This window comes from Cololabis saira, chromosome 19 (assembly GCF_033807715.1).
Source record: "Cololabis saira isolate AMF1-May2022 chromosome 19, fColSai1.1, whole genome shotgun sequence".
Classification (NCBI taxonomy): domain Eukaryota; kingdom Metazoa; phylum Chordata; class Actinopteri; order Beloniformes; family Belonidae; genus Cololabis; species Cololabis saira.
Window position 1 is genome coordinate 31,314,040 of NC_084605.1, and position 20,084 is coordinate 31,334,123.

Here is a 20,084-nt window from a genome sequence, read left to right on the forward strand (position 1 = left end):
AATATATGTTTATATTTTTTTCTCCAGGATGACTACATCAAAAACACAGAAGACAGCATTGGTTCTGATGAAAGTAAGTCACACAATGTTATTTATTTTACTACAAAAGATCATCTTTGGGTGCAGGATGAATTAGCATTTTCATCTGAAGTTGTTTTTTATTTCCCAAACTCAGATTAAGTGCAAACTATAATATTATACATTGAAATGCTTTGCAAAGACTATAACAAAGGCTCAATACTTTCGAAAGAAAAACACCCTTAAAGTGCTGTTTACCTTTGTCCATTAGCTCAAGGCGATAAAGTTGCACGACAAACATTATTGAAGTGCTTACTTCTCTTAGTTGAAGGCCATTCAGCTTATGGTGAACTTGTTGAAGGTGTCGGAGCTTGTGGAGGGTGAGAACGCAGCTCGAGAGTCGGGAAGGTAGAGGTTGAGCCTTGCAGTTGGATCCATTATTATGAAAAGCCTGCTGTAATTGCTTTTGTTGCTGAGGGCTCGAGTCAGAACTCCCACCAGGCTCCGTTTCCCTCCACGGGGTTCTGTTCCTCGATGAGAAAAAAAAAAATCTTTCAGAAAAGTCAGCTGTGTGTGGGAGGAACAGAAACCACTCGAAGATAGACTTCACTTCTGCGATATTTCAGGTAAACACCTTTCTTGTGGATTCAAGATAAAGGGTCAAACATACAGTCAAACATTTCCTATGCTTACTGGTCATTTTACAGACGCTTTTGTCCAAAGCAGCTTACAAAAGAGGAAGACATTCGATGTAGGGCTGGGGATCGATTCAAATGTCAAGAATCGATTCGATTCCGATTCTTAAGATTCAGAATCGATTATCAAGATTTGATTCGATCCGATTCGATTCGATTCCGATATTGATTTGGGTTAGTGTTATTACAACTGTTTTTTGAGCTGTTGCATGAATGATATGACTGTAGTTATGCAAAATATTACTACTAGTATAATATTGAGATTCAACAGCAAGTATTGGCAGCTAATGATGCTGTAAGGACCAATCAGCTCCCAGAATGCTGAAAGAACTGCTTTCAGAAACATCATGTGGGTCAGAATTACCAAACAGATCCAGGGAGGAAACAGAGACGGATGAAATCGGTTTTATTTTTTCCCACATTCCGTTTTTATTTGTTCCATTTTGGGTCTATTTTGGTTTTTAATTTTTGAGCCTTTGGTTTTTAGCATTTTTTGCAAATGTAACCCCAAGGCAGTATATAAAGTAATGAAATATAGACAATGTATGCAATTATAACCTAACACTTTAATGTTTTCATACCTTTAAACATGTTTAAAGGCAAAAACATGGCACCAGTTATGCTCGTGTCCAACAAAACATTCCTTTTTTGGGGATAAACAAAAAAATAACCAAAAGTTGTAATGTAATGATGAAAAAAAAAATACATAAATAAATAAAAGAAAGAAAAAAAAATCGATCTTTAGACATATGAATCGATTTTTAGGAATTAATATGAGAATCGATTTAGAATTGGGAAAATCGATTTTTTCAACACAGGCCTAAGTCGTCCAAACATGGGAACTGTGAAAGCTGGAGATTAAACGAGTCACGTTCCCCTCATTCAAACAAACAAATGCTGCTTGCAGATTCACTTCACTTCCATCTCTGCTTCTGTGTCCACATAATTGATAGGATTGTCGTACTTTACCCATGTTTGATTTAAACTTTAATGCTCCCTTCGGATTTTGCGCCACATGCAACACTGCTATACATAACCTTAAATGGCGAAATCTGACTTCCTTTGCAATATAACCTATTTGAGGGAATATTGTTTGAGTGTTGTAGCTTTAGAAAAAGAAAAGAGCCAAACCAGAGCAAGTTTGTTGACTGATAGTAGATAAAAGTCCCCCAGAGAACTGTCCCCAGTCGTGTTGTCCCCACGAAGGAGAGGCTCATGTTCGCCTTTCCTTCCTTCTGTCACACACACACACACACACACACACACACACACACACACACACACACACACACACACACACACACACACACACACACACACACACACCAGTTCTTGTTACCTCCTGGTGTTTCACAATATATATGATAAGATTTATCACAACAACACACTTCAGTCACACTGACTTCAGAGGATGGTTGGAAGATGCAACAAGATGGTCACAGCAGGAGATCTGCTAAGTCCTGTAAGTTGTGACGTCGGTCCTCCGTGGAGACAACAACAAAAACCTGTTTTTCCTCAAAGATTAGGTTAGATAACGCTTTGCTGATATTCATCTCATAGTGGGGATATTTATTGCTAAGCAGCAATAACAATTGACTTAACACTGAAAGGTAATTTCTAGGGTTGTCCTGATCAGGATTTTTTAGCTCCCGATCCGATCCTGATCACTTGAGTTTGAGTATCTGCCGATCCCGATTTTTCCCGATCCGATCACTTTTTTTAGCTCCCGATACTTTTTCCCGATCAGATACATTTTGGCAATGAATAAAAAAAAAAAAAAGAGGACTAAAACTCAAATTATCCCAAGTTTCTTTTCTTGTCCATTGGAGAACAACATGGACATATATTTCAACAAAGCTTATCAGCACTGGTGCCACAAAATGTAAAAGCATGAAATTGTAAACTAAAACAAAAAGTGCAGAATAGTGCAATAACACAAATAGATAAATTTAACTTCAAAAGAGGTAGTTGAATGACATCCAGTCAAACTCACAAACACAAGAAAATTAAAATACTTTTTGGCTTAATGCAACATTTCACAATTCAAACATGTAAACCATGTTAGTTTCGCTTAATTCGTCACTTCCAGCCGCCGATATATACAGCCAACGATATATAAAACTATTTAATATATATTAAAAACATTAATAACTAGGTGTGTCCCGATACTTTTTTGGCCGATACCGATGTTTTGAAAATGCCGTGATCGGGCCCGATCGATCGGGCGGCTGATCGATCGGGACAACACTAGTAATTTCTATCATAAATAGATATAAAAATCTACTATGTAAATGTTAGAAAAAAAGAAACATTTCACTAGCGACTGAAATGGGAGGTGAGATGGATTATGGTGGAATGAGGAGCACTTACACTGAGATGTGCTGTTTCAGAAATTAAATCATCTAAATGCTGCATAAAGTCATCTTTTCACATGTGAGTGGGGATATTGCACAGCCGCTCTGTTGGGGCTGCTGGCTGCAGGCTTGGCTCAATAGTGTGACTGCAGCAGGGAGCCGGGCCCTGCGGCTCTTCTCTTTCACCCACAGTGGGTGATGCCGTTAGTCAGTGGAGGAGCTGCCCAGCGCTGTTACTGGACTGTGCAGAGAACAGAACACGTTCTCCATAAGGGGTGACAGCTTCACCATCATCTTCTGAAGTCCAGGTCTTGTGTTTTAGCGGTGCCTGTTTTGAGCGGTGAGTGGTTCCTATTAGGGCTGGGCGGTATGGACTAAAAAATGTATCACGATAATTTCTGGCATTTATCCCGATGACGATAATAATGACGATAAAAAAAATACCAATTCAACTCCACCTTTGTAACTATAAATCTATCTCGCTCTCAGATCCGCCATGTTTGTTACACAAAAACCTCATCAATGAGAATTTTTCTTTCTTTCTTTCTTTCTTTCTTTCTTTCTTTCTTTCTTTCTTTCTTTCTTTCTTTCTTTCTTTCTTTCTTTCTTTCTTTCTTTCTTTCTTTCTTTCTTTCTTTCTTTTTGGCTCATTTCTTTCTTTCTTTTTGGCCCATTTCTTTCTTTCTTTCTGGCTCCTTCGTTCCTTCCTTCCTTCCTTCCTTCCTTCCTTCCTTCCTTCCTTCCTTCCTTCCTTCCTTCCTTCCTTCCTTCCTTCCTTCCTTCCTTCCTTCCTTCCTTCCGCGTTGATTTAACTCAGAACCATAAATCAGCTTTACACAAAACGTCATCAATGAGAATTTTTCTTTCTTTCTTTCTTTCTTTCTTTCTTTCTTTCTTTCTTTCTTTCTTTCTTTCTTTCTTTCTTTCTTTCTTTCTTTCTTTCTTTCTTTCTTTTTGGCCCATTTCTTTCTTTCTTTTTGGCCCATTTCTTTCTTTCTTTCTGGCTCCTTCGTTCCTTCCTTCCTTCCTTCTTTCCTTCCTTCCTTCCTTCCTTCCTTCCTTCCTTCCTTCCTTCCTTCCTTCCTTCCTTCCTTCCTTCCTTCCTTCCTTCCTTCGTTCCTTCTTTCCTTCCTTCCTTCCTTCCTTCCTTCCTTCCTTCCTTCCTTCCTTCCTTCCTTCCTTCCTTCCTTCCTTCCTTCCTTCCTTCCTTCCTTCCTTCCTTCCTTCCTTCCTTCCATAAATCAGTTTTACACAAAACATCATCAACGGGAATTTATCGTTTTTACCGCGAGATGACAAATTCTTATTGTGGGGAATTTTTTGGACGGTTTATCGTGAACGGTAAAATATCGCCCATTCCTAGTTCCTATGGCATCAGTTCACCGGGTGCAGGAGCGGCACTGGATGATCAGAGTGGCTGGTTATCTTCTCCTGGGAGAAGACTGGTTGAGGTGGGAGCAGATCAGCCGTGTGGAACTGTAGAAATGAAATACTGGACGAAACTGGCTCTTTGTTGCTTATCAGAACCAAAGCAGGTACACACAAAACCAGAAGCCTTGGCCCGAATGCAAAAGAAAAAGCTGACAAGATCTTTAGAAATTCTTTTCAGAGAGATTTGTTGGGTTTTTTTCTTTCGTGTTTGTTATCCAGAGGAGCAAACAACTCGTTCACACAATCGGAATATTGAGTACGACGTTTCCAACTCCCACAATGCACCACATCTCTTCTTCAAAAATGCAAAAAAAAAAACGTTAGGAAAGCAAATGAGCAACAGATTGCATAGTCTTTGATATGGTAATGCTAAGGATGTGTTTCAGTTTTGTGCTGTGCAAAAAGAAAAATATTATATATAGAGATATTCAAGATCAACTTAATATAAGTGAAAGGCTCTCCATAAGTGGTTCATTTAGTGCCTCCAGTTTGGCCGCAGTTATGTTAGTTCCTGTGTTTTTTTCAGCTAAAGAAATGCAATCTTCATGCAGTTTTGGGCATACCTCTTTGAAAGGGCTGAGCTAATGAAGTGCACCATGATTCGTTTCACAGATTAGCCTGTATATGTGCAATTCACATATACTGTTCCCAATTAACAGACCCTCACGAGTGTGTTCCTGCTGCAAGGAGGGAGCGCTGGAGGTCGGGTGCAGCTCCACACCCACACTGCCTTAAAGCTAGAAAATGTGGAAAATGTGAAAAGCAGCAGCTTCAGAGGTTATCCCAGTTATCTCCTCTCACAACAGGAGGAATAATTAATGAAAACTCAGGAAAATGCCTCGCTTGCTTTAGTGTGGGCGACGTTCATTTGAATTCCATTGATTTCATCCCCCATCAAAACTCCCTCTGGGACTAATTCTGCAGACCTAATTGATCAGAGCCCTCTTCATCGCAAATTCAACGAGACAGCAGAGACTCCTGTAGTTTCAAGCCCTGGACGGTACAAAGGAGCCAACAGTAGACTTCAGGAACTGCCCCGGAGTTGAAAGTGTGGCGATTGAGACATCAGCTGAAACTCGATAGGCTTCAGAGTTTGAGGGTCGCTGAAGAAAGAAAGGTTACCACTAATGTGACTTAAAGGAGCATGAGGCAGGATTGAGGCAGGATTTATGAAAAAAAATGCTTGTTCAGACTTCGCATTGATTATCAGCACAAAGAAGACAGTAGTTATGCACCAAACGGGATCCCCATATGACACAGAAGTTACTGTTGATGATAAAGCACTGGACTGTGTAAACCACTTTACCTATCTCGGCTCAACAATCTGTAGCGATCTCTCAATGGACAAAGAAATCGAAATCCGCATCAGTAAAGCTGCGACTACATTCAACCGCCTTAGAGCTAGAGCTTGGCAGAACAATTATCTCACGGAACGAACTAAGTGCCGCATTTATGAATCCTGCGTTCTTAGTATAATGATATATATGCATATAATGTTATATGGTGCGGAAACATGGACAACATATGCCCGTCAAGAACAAAGGCTGAACTCCTTCCATATGCGTTGCCTAAGGCACATACAGGGAATTAAGTGGCAGGACAGGGTCACGAACGAAGATATTTTGAAACGGGCTGGCAGCAAATCTCTCTTCCAAACTCTGAAGATCAGAAGGCTCCGTTGGCTTGGTCACCTGCACAGAATGCCAGACTACCGGTTGCCCAAGTGCATCCTCTACGGCGAGCTTTGTGAGGGTGTGCGAAGGAGAGGACGTCCACTTCTTCGCTTCAAGGATGTCGCGAAACGCGATATGAAAGCGTTAAATGTCGATACATCTAGCTGGGAAAGGATGGCTGAAAACCGTAGCAGCTGGCGTCGTACACTTTATGCTGGTGGCATTGAACTGGAGAAGCGATGGTTTGAAAAACTAGCCCTCAAACGCACTAACACTGTTTGACTCATTCATTTATTAACACTATAATCTCACGTAGATAAATTTGCCATTATTACTACATGGCATCTTCTTTTTAAAGACAAAACAATTAGACACCATTGTGACTTGAATATTCTTACAAATTGTATGAAATAATGTGACAAACTGACTTACACTGTAAGGTTTCCTTTTACCTTTTTTTTAAAAGTTAAAACACTGAATTCTGAAATGAAAATGTTTCTCTTCCTGCTTCAAGGGATTTCAGCAGGGTCTTTTTGAACATCTATTGTGTTACATGTGGGAGCAGCTGACTGAGCTTTCCAAATCTAAGTAATCTCAGGAACAGCAGCCCAAATCTATACACGATAAAGAGGAAAGTGGGGCAGGAGCGAAACAGAGTGCCACTTCTCAGTTTTTTATCCTGGAAAAGGAAGTCAAAACAATTTCTCTCCTCGGTTGTCCTGGGAATGTGTTATCACCGCCAAATAAAATGGGCTTAGAGAACAGACAAGGACACCCAGGAATATTGGGAATGGAATATTATGCACTCGAACTCCAGGGGTTTTACAGTTTTAACACTTTTAAGACAGGCAGACACGGATAGCATACAGAACCGGAAAGGAAAGGGTAAAGGAGGAGGGATTGATGTTGAGAACAGATGGTGTAATCTTGTGTATGTTACCCAGCCCCCCCAGATATTTAACCTTCTGGCTGATTCATGTTTAATCCATGAGCGAAGCCGCGTGTATCACCTTCAGATATTACATGTGACGTTAGTCCACTTGTTGCCGAGCAGACTGTATCTATGGCAGTTTTTTTTTTTTTTTTTTTTTCTTTTTTTTTTCTTACCTTGTCTGCACACATATTATTGATTGATACCATGACGGTAGAGACCAAAAGTGTATATATGTGCATTATTACTATATTTAATATATATACATATATATACGCACACATATGCGTACACATACATAAATATACACATACAAACCCAGTGTTTTTTTTTTTTTTGTTTTTTTTTTTTTTTGGGGGGGGGGGGGGGGGGGGGGGGTGACGACATCCACTGCCAATCCAGGAAGCAGGAACACACGGAGACACACGTCAAGCACTGGAAATCTGCAACAAAAAAAAACCACAAACAAAGCACGAAATCTATGGCAGTTTTAACCGTGCCAGCTTTCCATCAATTTGTCATCAGATTCTTTTGGGTTTTAATTTATACTTTTTTCCTTCAATTCCTCTGAAACAATCAATTTTTGCTTTTGGTTATACATGTATAGTATTATCAGTGAAAATTGACCACTTGAATCGAAGAACCTCACAGACTCGTCCAAGTGGACAGACGAATGGGCCTGTCTCTCTCATACTTGACCATTTTAGATCTCCAATTGCCCCCCCCCCCCCCAAATGCTTGGAAGTCCGGGTTCAGCTTTAGCCAACAACCACTAAGCTACTTTGTTAAATGGAAAACAAATGGCTGTTGGGAGGTTTTTATTGATTCTCTTTTCCAGCTATAAGGTCCTGCGCTCAGTGGAGGATTCAGCACAAATTGAACCACACCAGTATAAGTAAAGGGAAAACACTTTAAAAACATGAAATGAAATCAAGTTCTGCTTTTATTTTCAGCGTGTAGGAATGGTGAAAGTATTCCGGCTGAGTACCTTTTTTTTATGTAAAGAAAGAGTTGTGCACCGCCATGTGAATCTATTCACCCAGTTTTATTTCCATGGGAACAGAGTAGTGGTAAATCAATATTGTAAGGTATGATTTGAAAAAAATATGAGATTTGATAAAAGGTCAGGGGATTGTCCAACCCAATGTAAGACTCATTACTCCAGCTCAGCATTTCAACCACCAGATCATCTTTCTCATGTCGGTGTTCAATCGTTCTCTGCTAAACCGCTGTTTGACCTGCCTGCTGCATCATGAATGAGCACATATCACTTTCACAATATTTCACAGATAATTTGATCATACGGTTGAATTTGACCAATAACAATGTTTTCTATACCAACCCCTTTGCAAGCAAGAGGAGATATTACATCTCAGGCCTAAACAATTTAATGGAGATTTGGCTCACATGAGCAATTTCATATCAAAGAAAACATCAAGAGAAGTGTTTAATATTACTATAGTGTATACTATAGCTTTCATAAAACAGAAAGCTCTCCTTATGCCCTGAAATGGAGGACTTTGAGACTTATCTAACTAAGTTGCTTAGGGTGTCCTGGACAGGTTCAGACCTCAGAACTAACTGATTGGGGTTTCAAATCAAAACTACCAAGTTAAGGTTGTGAAAATATTGTTGTTTGAGTTAAAAATGCATTCACAAAGTGACATTTTAGAATACTATTCAGAGGTCTAGAGGTTGATTTTTTTTTTAAATTTTAAACATGCATACTGTATATAGATTACAGTTCCTTCTCATAGACCAGGGGTCGGCAACCCGCGGCTCCAGAGCCGCATGCGGCTCTTTAGTGCCGCCCTAGTGGCTCCTTGGAGCTTTTTCTAAAATGTTTGACCTTTTTTTCCTCTTTCTTTCTTTTTCTTTTTTTCTTTTTTCTATTTTTCTCTTTTTTTCTTCCTTTTTCCTTTCCTTTTTTAATCTCGACATTTCGACTTTTTTCTCGACATTTTGACTTTTTTCTCGAAATTTAGATTTTTTTCTCGAGATTGTACTTCAACATTAATCTCGACATTTCGATTTTTTTCTCAACATTTCAACTTTTTTCTCGAAATTTTGACTTTTTTCTTGACATTTCGACTTTTTTTCGAGATTGTACTTCAACATTAATCTCGAAATTTCGACTTTTTTCTCGACATTTCAACTTTTTTCTTGAAATTCTGACTATTTCCTCAACATTTTGACTTTTTTCTCAACATTTCGACTTTTTTCTTGAAATTCTTACTATTTCCTCGACATTTTTACTTTTTTCTCGACATTTCGATTTTTTTTCTCAACATTTCGACTTTTTTCTCGACATTTCGCCTCCGCCATTTGCCTTCATTCTTATACTAGACTTTTAATTTTTTGCGGCTCCAGACATATTTGTTTTTTGTGTTTTTGGTCCAATATGGTTCTTTCAACATTTTGGGTTGCCGACCCCTGTCATAGACTGAATAAACAGAAACCCTCCCGTTACATCATCCACAGCTTTCCGAAGAGTTGTTATGACGCCTGTCACTCGCACACTCATGGTTATTGTGTAAATGAATGATTGTGTTGTAAATAGGTGTGTTTTTAAGAGGTTAATCTCCCCAGCAAAAGGTTAAGTCCCATTACTATAATCTAAATGAACAAAATGCAATGTTAGACATGTTAATATAAAGTGGCTGTCGTGGGTTACATCAGAGAAAAGCCTTGTTAAACCTGAATAGTGAAACACGATAAAGAAGGCCTGTATGTAATGTGTCATTCTGGGAGGTTTTAGGTCTTAAATCAATAGAATCGTGCAAAACAAGTGTACCATAAATAGCATGGTGAGTTTAGTGATCTGTCTCTGAGTGTCTTGGCTGAGCTACAATTGCTGTCTGGAATTAATAAAATCTTTACAAGTAGAATTTAGACAAATTGATTTGTAATTCAGTTTAAGATTGACAGCAGACACAATACCATTCCTGTTATTTTTATAGAACAGATCTAAAACGCAGAGCGTTTTTCTCCTCCCTTAACATCTTGAATTACTTAATTTATGCTCTGCAAGTTTGTACATACCCACATGAGACCTCATCACTCTGTATGTTACAACACAGTTTCATCAGCAAGCACTCCATCCCCAAAGCCTTCAAATGAAATCATTATTACTTGTTGTTCACCCATGGGTTCTATTTTGCAGGATTAATGTACTCTCTCAATCAAACGCCTATAAAAGCTTCTTGCGAGTCAGTATTGTTTTAATGATGGCGGTATGATAGCTTAGCAAGGGTTACTGATGATGCTTGGTGATACTTGAGCGCAGCCTGCAAATATTTTCATTCTTCTTCACAAAAATTGATATATTTTATAACCAAGTTGATCATTTGACCCCAGTATTCTCAAACAAGGTGCATATTTTTTTGCATTTTTGCGAAGGAGGTGATACCACTCAAGATGTTTCAAGTAAGATGCCATGCAATTATTTATTAAAGTTGCGAAGAATACTATATAATTTTTAAAAGTCGGCTTGCTATCCTAACAAATAAATAATTACACAAGCCATCCACATACCAGCCGTGATAAATAGTACATTGTGGAAAGGAATACATCAGTCACCTTGGTCTTGTGTTTTTTAATGCTGCAAAAGCACCAAAAAGCACACCACTGATTCCATAAAAGTCAATTTTATGGACTTTTCTCCCTCTTTAAAGTATCACTTTTGGCCGGCTTTGCAGGGATCTGTTGTCAGCCATCTCGTCCGTTGACCGTGTTGACGACAAAGCATTTGCTTAGAGCTGACTCAGGATTTCACAGCTTAAATTTCTCACACCGCCTGCCACCTGCCACTCACACTTAAATTTATCTGGAGACTCTGAGTTATCAGAGGCTTTTCCAGCAAGGCGGAAAAGTGGACCGGAGAGGTGCGACATCCACTTTCCGATTGACTGCATTGACCGTCTGCAGAGGAAGGTAGAGGACACAGTGCTATTTCCATCTCAGTCTATCAGTGAGAAAGATGCTGGCACTGAACAATTCAGCTCTTTGAAGATGGAGCGAGAGGGAGGGGGGGAAAGAGAACAGGGAATGCATGAGATGAAGATGGAGTGTGTGCTTCTGTGTGAGGCGAGCTGGGGAGAGACAGTGATAAGTTGACATGAGGGAACTGAGACGTGGCAAGTCGAGAGAAGGAGATGCTCAGTCATTGCTGTCAGGTTTCCTTGCTGTCAGAGACAGCAGATGAAGACTGCAGCCAGCGCTATAGATGATGGGCTGCCTCAATAGTGACAGCTCCACCAGTATTCTTTGCAGTACAGACTACAAAATTAATTTATTTATTTATGCACGGGGCTGGACTTGTTTTTTCACCATGAATTTCAAGATTTTGTTGCATACCTTTGTATAAAAGAGTTTTGAGAGAGCTGTACTTAATTTCAAACAGTGTGATAACACAGAACTTGATTCCACAGTACGGCACAGAAGATTGCAGCTTTCCTGTTTTTGCATATACTTGCTATATATATATATGCTTGAAAACAATCCTTGTCAAAAGCAACTAAAAAGCAGCCAGAAGTAGTGTTGTCTGCGTTTTTCTTCAACTAATCCCTCTCATTCGTTGTGCTTGTTGTTTTTGTTTTCACAGCCGTTGACACCACCAAAGACCCATGCCTGAATGTAAAGTGCAGCCGCCATAAGGTGTGCGTCGCTCAGGGTTACCAGAGGGCCATGTGCGTCAATCGCAAGAAACTGGAGCACAGGTTGGAGGAGCTTCATTCTCAAACTCAGAGGGCGTTTGTGAAAGGTGCTGTTGAATATTAACAGTTGTGAGTGGGGAGGAATGATTCCACAACTTTATTGTCATTCCGTGCAGCCAAACATGAGGCGGACTGAAATTGTGTACTAAGGTATAAGTTAAATGCATTATATGACACTTAACGTGGCAATGGCAAATACAAAAACAAAGAAGATGGTTTTAAAGAAGAATGCTTTCTATTCTATGTGTTTTGGGAGAAATCTCAAATAGGTTCTAGAGTGGTCGGCTGTACCCAAAATGAATCACACACACACTCGCCTTTGCTATAAGATATGAATACATTTATTAGCAAAAAAGCAAGCATTACATAGAAGACATCCACAAAACTACCCGTTTGTTAGGGTAAGTGTCGAATTACCCCTCCCACAACTCGGCAGTACACACAATATCACTCGTTTGCTAGGATTACGCTACAAGCTATCCCCCGCAAAACAGTGGCAATCAACACAGTTGCAATCATCACACACAGGTGAAAGGGTTAAACAGGCCTTCTTACCTCGACACGGAACTGGAGAGCCAAGGCAGTCCGGTTAAGAATAAGCCAAGGAAAAACCCAACGCCGGGCGTTTTGCCAGTACCCACGGCCGACTCTGGCTATACTTCCGGTTTCCCTGTCTTTTATACCTTTCCCTCAGCACCTTGCGGAGGGGGGGAAAAGGCCTATTCGCCCCCCCAGTCCGCAAGCTCTGAAAACAAGTTTCGGCTCCCACGGGACCCAAAATCCCGTGCGAACCAGGCCCTTCCTCACAGAAAAACAGGCATTTGCTATGATAAACAGCAGGTGCGCGGCTAACTAAAAACTAAGGCCGTGTTTTGAGAATCTAGGGCATCTTCAGGACACAAAACTTATTTTTTCTCACTTCATTCCACCTCTGGCCTGAAGATGTCCTGATTCACAAACAAGTATAACACATGAGCATAATTAATATGAAAAGTTGAATTAAGGGCATTCCAGGACATCAAACATACTCCGTCCCTCATTCCACCTCTTGGCCTGGAAACGTCCTTAATTCAAAAACAAACATCAATTACCATGGTGATCATCAAAGGTGCCTTCTCTTCTCCCCTACGTCCTGTACCATCTACATGCATTTTGAATATAGTGGCATGCAAACTTTATTACACATAGTAAGCACACAGAATACAACAACCAATATTAACAGTGGAGGCGCCACATGTGTTGCAGACATTCCTGAAAAGATATCCCACCAATGATGTGCGCTATTCTGCTGTATCACCTTAGCGGCATGTACCACCTCTCCACCGGTGATGAGGGTCGACACGAGGAGTCTGGACACGTTAGACCCATGGGACTTAATAATTTGTTCTAGCTCCGTAGACTGATTCAGTGCGCCTCTGAACCTGTCCAGGGAGATAGTCCAAGGCAAACTCAGTGCCTTCCATCGGACCCCCGTCAGATGGTATTCTGACGTGAAATGTTGTAAGTCTAAAGGTCTGGTTGTTCCAGTACCAGGTGTTCACGTCCCTCAAACATCCAGAGAACGGTGTCTGCGGCAACCTTTCACATAGTGATCGTGATATCTAGTCCTAGTCATACAGGCAACCTCCTTATCTGTCATATCACAAGCTTTCAAATCATACACATTATTGGCTATTATTGGCAAAACATAAAGCTTACAGATTGGCGCATCAGTCACATTCATCTGGACCCATTTAACTGTACCGGTCTTTAATTCGTCCAGCTGCAATCCAGCATGCACAGTTCGCAAACCACATCCAGAAGTACTGATAGCATCAGAAACGTTCACAAACACTTCACTAGACATATCAGACAATACAACATTCCATTTATTATACAGGCAGTCTCTTCTCATCCTCTTCCTCGTCGTCTTCCTCCTCCTCGTCTTCCTCCTCCTCGTCACCTTCAGCATCCCCTGTCCAAGGGAATGGATGGCGCCTGAGGTTGATCTCCCAGCACTCGACAACACGGTTCCGGTCATCCCCCCATCAACAGCGTTGGACACGCCCAGAACAGCTCCAGCTCCTCCAAGGAGGGTGTCACACCATGCGCTTCTCCGTCGTGTGTGATGGCATGATGGCAGGACTGGCATCCTCACCGTCCACACCACACCCATGCGCGCCCGAGCCTCAGCCGAACCCCGACCGGTGGCGCTTACAGGACCCCGAATCCGGCACCACCACGTCTTAGGCGGAACCCGTAGTTCAGAGCCATCTCCAGTTGGTCTGGTTCCCATCAGTAGTTTCCACCAGGTCACTCCTGCATCATACAAAACTTCATAAGACACACAAGATTAGTTTACACACAAACAACATTTGCTAACTGGGATCGTCACCCAGTTCTGCTCTCCAGTGTACATCACAGTGCATGTTCCATCATCGCACTGGGCAATCAGTGACCATCAAAACAAACCAAATTTAACTGTCAGGATGCACTGGAACACTGAGAAAACAAGCAAAAACAAGAACAACAACAAAAACGGTTGAATCCATTTCACTTCTAGTCCAATCATATCACCTAATCTTATTTGCGCCTCCTTCTTAATTAACCAAGAGCGAGGCGTTCCAGTCTGGCATGTGATGCCAGAGTTTTCCTGCTGCAGAATAATACAAAAAGTCTAAATCAGCCCCTGCAACAATGTTTTAACAGCCAAAAGTATTATAATCAAGCCTTTAACTCAATTTCCAATTCAATTCAATTTACTTATATAGCGTCTGATACAACCGTTGTCTCTAGGCGCTTCCCAAAGACCCAGAACACGAACACAAACACAAACACAAACATAAACCCCCGAGCAACTATCACACAAACAATGCAACTCCCCTTTAGGAGGGAAGAGACCTTGAGCAGAACCTGGCTCATAACTCACTTAAACTCACTAACAGTTCGGCATGAGCAAAATTAACGACACTTATCTAATTTTACAATTGTGTTCACGTAACTTGAATACATTTATTCATTAACAACCACGTCTGAGAAGATTCTAATCACGGGCAAACAGCTACAATACCATTGGTCACTCCTGACACAAATACTCAATCCCAACTTCTCTTAGTGGATTACGTCACAATCTTATACAGACAAGTGTGCAGATTTCCTTCCCTTTGGACACTAGTTCATAAGAAATCTACATTAAATTCAGACCTGCAAACTACTGTTGAATGTTCCTGTTAAATCTAACTCAGTCAGGGGGGGGGGTACTTCGGAGTGCCCGCTTGATCAACTTTTACTTCGTGGAGAAAAAAAAAAAAAGGCGTTTTTTTTTTCTTTTGCAACAAAAACTGAACAATTATTATCTCCCACGAAACTACGGAACAAAACAATAAAAGGACCTAATCCAGTGCTCACACAGGAGACTTTTAATCACTTTTCTGCGACATATGTCAACCGAGGGGACTCTAGCTTTAATCAGAGCGCCCCAAATATTCAATACCAAAGCTGGCCTATCTGCAGTACCCATCATCAACTTTAACATCCGGGCTCGATATCGATCAGCCCACTTCTCAAGATCACACTGACCACCGTAATCAGTACGGGTTACAAACGCATGCACACAAACGTCCATGTTACACTCACCAGAATGTTGATGTTTGTCTCTAATGGGAGTGATAATCACTGAGTATTTTCGAATAGGCATTTTCCCAATTTTCAGAGGTAGTTGCACTAATTTTCCTTTTACTTCGCTACCTCCTAATCCTGATAAAGTGACCCCTGTGGGCCCTGTAAATTTATCAGGGTTCCCATGAACCAGTGTGGCCTCCGCCCCTGTATCCACTAGAGCTACCACGTTTCGTACAGACTTATTCCAACATATATCAACAGCGACATGGGGGCATATGTCATCAGCTGACCATTTTTGAGTTCTAGTGGCTGGGGCTCGGCCGGATTCCTAGTAATATTCGTCTGGTGAATCGGGCCACATCTCGTACTGTCTCACTTTGGATTTTGTGTTTTTGTTCTTTCCCTTTTCTGCCTTTTTCTTCTGAACCCGAGACACCTGATACTCTTCATCACTTTCCTCATCCTGTTCAGAGCTTTCCTCCTCAGCTACGGATCCAGCCTGATGAGAAACTCGGGTTGACAGGGGCTGCTCTTCCAGCAGTCTCCCCAGCATGGAGGTTAACCGAGACATGCCAGATGCTAATCCCGTGCTCACACAGGAGACTCTCACCCCTTTTCTGCGAGCTAATTCCCGCAGCTCATCTGTGGGCAGACCGTCAATGTCACCGCGGGGGACCCCAGCCTTCATCAGTGCGCCCCAAACGTCCATCCTAGAGGGCCCCCGTGCTGGTTCCTTCCGGAACCGCTGGGGCCGCCACCTTGGTGGGGATGCATCCCCCTGTGGGCGTGTTACCGCTCCCCAGTCAGCCAGACTGTCTAGATCTTTAATCATTGTCATCACCACCGAAGTCGGCTTACCTGTAGTATTTAACATCAGCGTCAGCATTAAAGCTCGATACTGCTCAGGACTAGTCTTAATCATTAGATCCCGAATTGCTTTGGGGATTTCCATCTCCTGCCACCTATTTGTTATGCCCAACAATACAGCCTCCCGCACCATAAGCTGTGTAAGCTTCTTTAAACCATCCCTGATAGTGAGCCAGGGCCTGTCCAGCGGGGGCCAATCTGAGGGTTGAGTATAAACATTTCCGACTCCTGAAGCATAACAAGAAAGCAGCGACTCCATCTCATTAGGGTTCGCTGTTGCAACATGCTCACGATATCCAGCATTGACATTAGCATCACGAGACAGCCCAATGAATTGCCGTGCATCTTCTGCATCAACCATAACTTCGTCGGCCCCGTCCTCCGTAATGCGAGCAAGCCACACGTCTAGGGGCTCGTTTGGCCCTTGTCTATACCGGCTGTTCAAATGTCTTACTTCGTCAGATGTATAGTCTTCCACAATACGCTGCCTGTGTGGAGGAGGATCGGGTGCAGGGATCATGATAGGCCGTCCGTTATCAGCATCTACCATCCCCTGCCCTGTTACAGGATCAACTGCTTGGACCTCTCCAACAGGTAAATCCTGCACTTGTCTCCGACGTTGGACCGGTAGGACCCGCGTAGGACCGTAGTCCCACCCGTTAGACCGTCCAACGCCTCCCCGGTCACCCCAAATATTTCCATCCCACTTCTCAACATCCCACTGATCACAATCATTGCGGGCCACAAATGCCCGCACATGAGTCTCATCCATTCCCCTCACAGGCCGACCTCGGCTCTTTGAGCGGACCACCTGTTTCATTGCTTTAGTCAACCATTTCTCACTGTACTCCCTATCAGCAATTAGTTTCGTGTTTTGCTTCTTCAAGGCTGCCAACTCTGTCTGCAGCCTGTCTCTCTCTGCCTCAGCCTGCAGCAACATTTGCTCCTGCTCAAATCTCAGATTATACTGGCGCCTCCACAACGACGCGCACAACCACATGCGCCTTTGAACCCCATCTAACGGGGAACGGAGCGCCACCGGAATCTGTTTCAGCACAGCAACCACAGCCTCAGGCGACCCATTAGCCACCTGTGAATCCCAGGACTCAGGGCGTCCTCCGCCATCCCGTAAACTCTCGGCTATCGGCTGCCACTCACCCTCCCAACCTGGGAGGAAACTAGTCTCACACTTCTTAGTCTTAAAAAAACGCTTAAACATTTTTGCTTCACAAGCTCACAACAAAACATAAATCAGTCTTCTAATCCTGATCAGTTTTCTTCAATGGTCTTCTGTTTACAAAAACACTTTGGATACCGCAGCCACTCAAAGAAACATGAATCAGTCTCCTTCTATCCTGCCGACAACGCCAAATGTTTTGGGAGAAATCTCAAATAGGTTCTAGAGTGGTCGGCTGTACCCAAAATGAATCACACACACACTCGCCTTTGCTATAAGATATGAATACATTTATTAGCAAAAAAGCAAGCATTACATAGAAGACATCCACAAAACTACCCGTTTGTTAGGGTAAGTGTCGAATTACCCCTCCCACAACTCGGCAGTACACACAATATCACTCGTTTGCTAGGATTACGCTACAAGCTATCCCCCGCAAAACAGTGGCAATCAACACAGTTGCAATCATCACACACAGGTGAAAGGGTTAAACAGGCCTTCTTACCTCGACACGGAACTGGAGAGCCAAGGCAGTCCGGTTAAGAATAAGCCAAGGAAAAACCCAACGCCGGGCGTTTTGCCAGTACCCACGGCCGACTCTGGCTATACTTCCGGTTTCCCTGTCTTTTATACCTTTCCCTCAGCACCTTGCGGAGGGGGGGAAAAGGCCTATTCGCCCCCCCGTCCGCAAGCTCTGAAAACAAGTTTCGGCTCCCACGGGACCCAAAATCCCGTGCGAACCAGGCCCTTCCTCACAGAAAAACAGGCATTTGCTATGATAAACAGCAGGTGCGCGGCTAACTAAAAACTAAGGCCGTGTTTTGAGAATCTAGGGCATCTTCAGGACACAAAACTTATTTTTTCTCACTTCACTATGGTATATAAATGGGAAAATTAATTAAATTAAATTTGAGCAGCAGCAGTGTATTGTAGTCGTAGTTCAAGATTTACACTCATCCTTTACATCCATCCATTTTCTATCCCCGCTTAATCCCATATAGGGTCATGGGGGTCTGCTGGAGCCTATCCCAACTCATTATAAGTACAAAGGCAGGGGTACAATCGTGACAGATTCATCCTTTACATATGGCTGCATTTGCATTTCAAACTGCTAAACTCCTTTCAGACCCAGGAGGAGCAGTTTAAGATCAAATCTAGCAAGAATTGGCGTCCCCTACAATTAGGTTGTACTCCATCACTGTAAATATAAGTCAAGAACTAAACTTTACCTCAAACCTGCGCCACATGTGTTATTTACTAGCTATGGCCCAGTATAGAAAGTGAAAAGACTACTGAAGAAGAAGTGTTTTGGCATGCAGCACCACTGGCTGATGAAGTACGAGCTTTGCGAGTTACCTGTGATCAAGTTTACCTGCTGTGTCTCTACAAAATGAATATGAATAATCTAAAAATGTCTTTCCATGCTGCAAGGTGCACAAAGGCATGATGCACAATTTGTAATGCAGTCTAAAACTGGAGAAAAGATAAGAAGACAACTGGCTAACAAGTCTGCAGACACACCAAGAGATGCCTTCATTAATGAGCAGCGAAGGGAGCGCTATGGTGTGAGCATCTGTGGTTGCCATGGGACAGGCTCACTGGTGTTTATTGATGAAGCGACTGCTGACAGAAGTAGCTAGGTGAAGTTGGAGGCGTATAGGGTTATACTCTCTCCTCAGATTCAGCTGAATGCTACAAAACTGACAGGACGTCTCACTGCAGATGAGATCAATGGTCAAACCCCTCACCTGATCTCAAGGCAGAAACGCCCACAAACAAGCAGCAAGAGAGGGTGGCTGCAGTGAAAGCCTGGCAAAGCATTTCCAGGGTGGAAACGTAGTGATATAGCGTATCACGAACATCATGTGTCAAAAGTCAGCAGTCATCACGCTGTCACTTACAGCAGCCGGACAAACACATGCTGTAGCTGTGTCCACTCATGTAACTGACTGAGGAAGTACTTAAATGCTTGCTGTACATGACAGTAATGCTATATATAGATATTTGCAGGTGAGAAGGAAACACCTTTTTTGTTTTCTCTCATGTTTGACCTTGCAGTAACTCTGAAATGCAAAAAGAGAGAGAGAGAGAGAGCGAGAGAGAGAAAAAACACTGAGTGAATCAATATTTTTCAAACATTCATTTTGCTGTATTTCACTTGGCTAAGTTGGTTTTTATGTCCCAAACACTAGAATGCTGAGTATACCATTTACTAGAATTTGTACATACTGACACTGAACTGAACACTTGGTGGTGACAATGTAAAGGAAAGAAGAAACAAAGTATATAATTGATTAAATAGCTATTTAATCATGTAACACTGAGTTTTTTGTTTCTCTCCTAACAAAGACTAGTTTTCTTTCTAGTAAACCTCTGAGAAAAGCATTTATCTGGCCCTGCACTCATTTATTCCAGCCTGACTGAAAAACAAATGAGCAGAGTTGCCGTCTGAAAAGAATTAATGGAGTGAATTATTACTACCTGCGAAGTCTATCTGCAGCCACGGCCGTTTATCTTTTTCAATAAAGGCACTTCATTTACAGACATTCCAGAGATAAGAGAGACGGTTTTGAATGGTGTGGTAATAAGCACGAGCACGGCCACACAAAACCGATAAAGCATC

The 20,084-nt window shown here is 42.1% G+C and overlaps 1 protein-coding gene across 1 annotated transcript in view; it reads left to right on the top strand.

The window, feature by feature from the left end:
• LOC133419116 (testican-2-like) overlaps window positions 1–20,084 on the top strand; it is a 74,816-nt gene that overhangs the window by 37,161 nt on the left and 17,571 nt on the right. Inside the window, exons 3-4 of the mRNA XM_061708128.1 lie at window positions 28–73; window positions 11,706–11,820. Of these exons, the coding sequence (XP_061564112.1) occupies window positions 28–73; window positions 11,706–11,820 (161 nt within the window). The remainder of the gene's footprint in view (window positions 1–27; window positions 74–11,705; window positions 11,821–20,084) is intronic.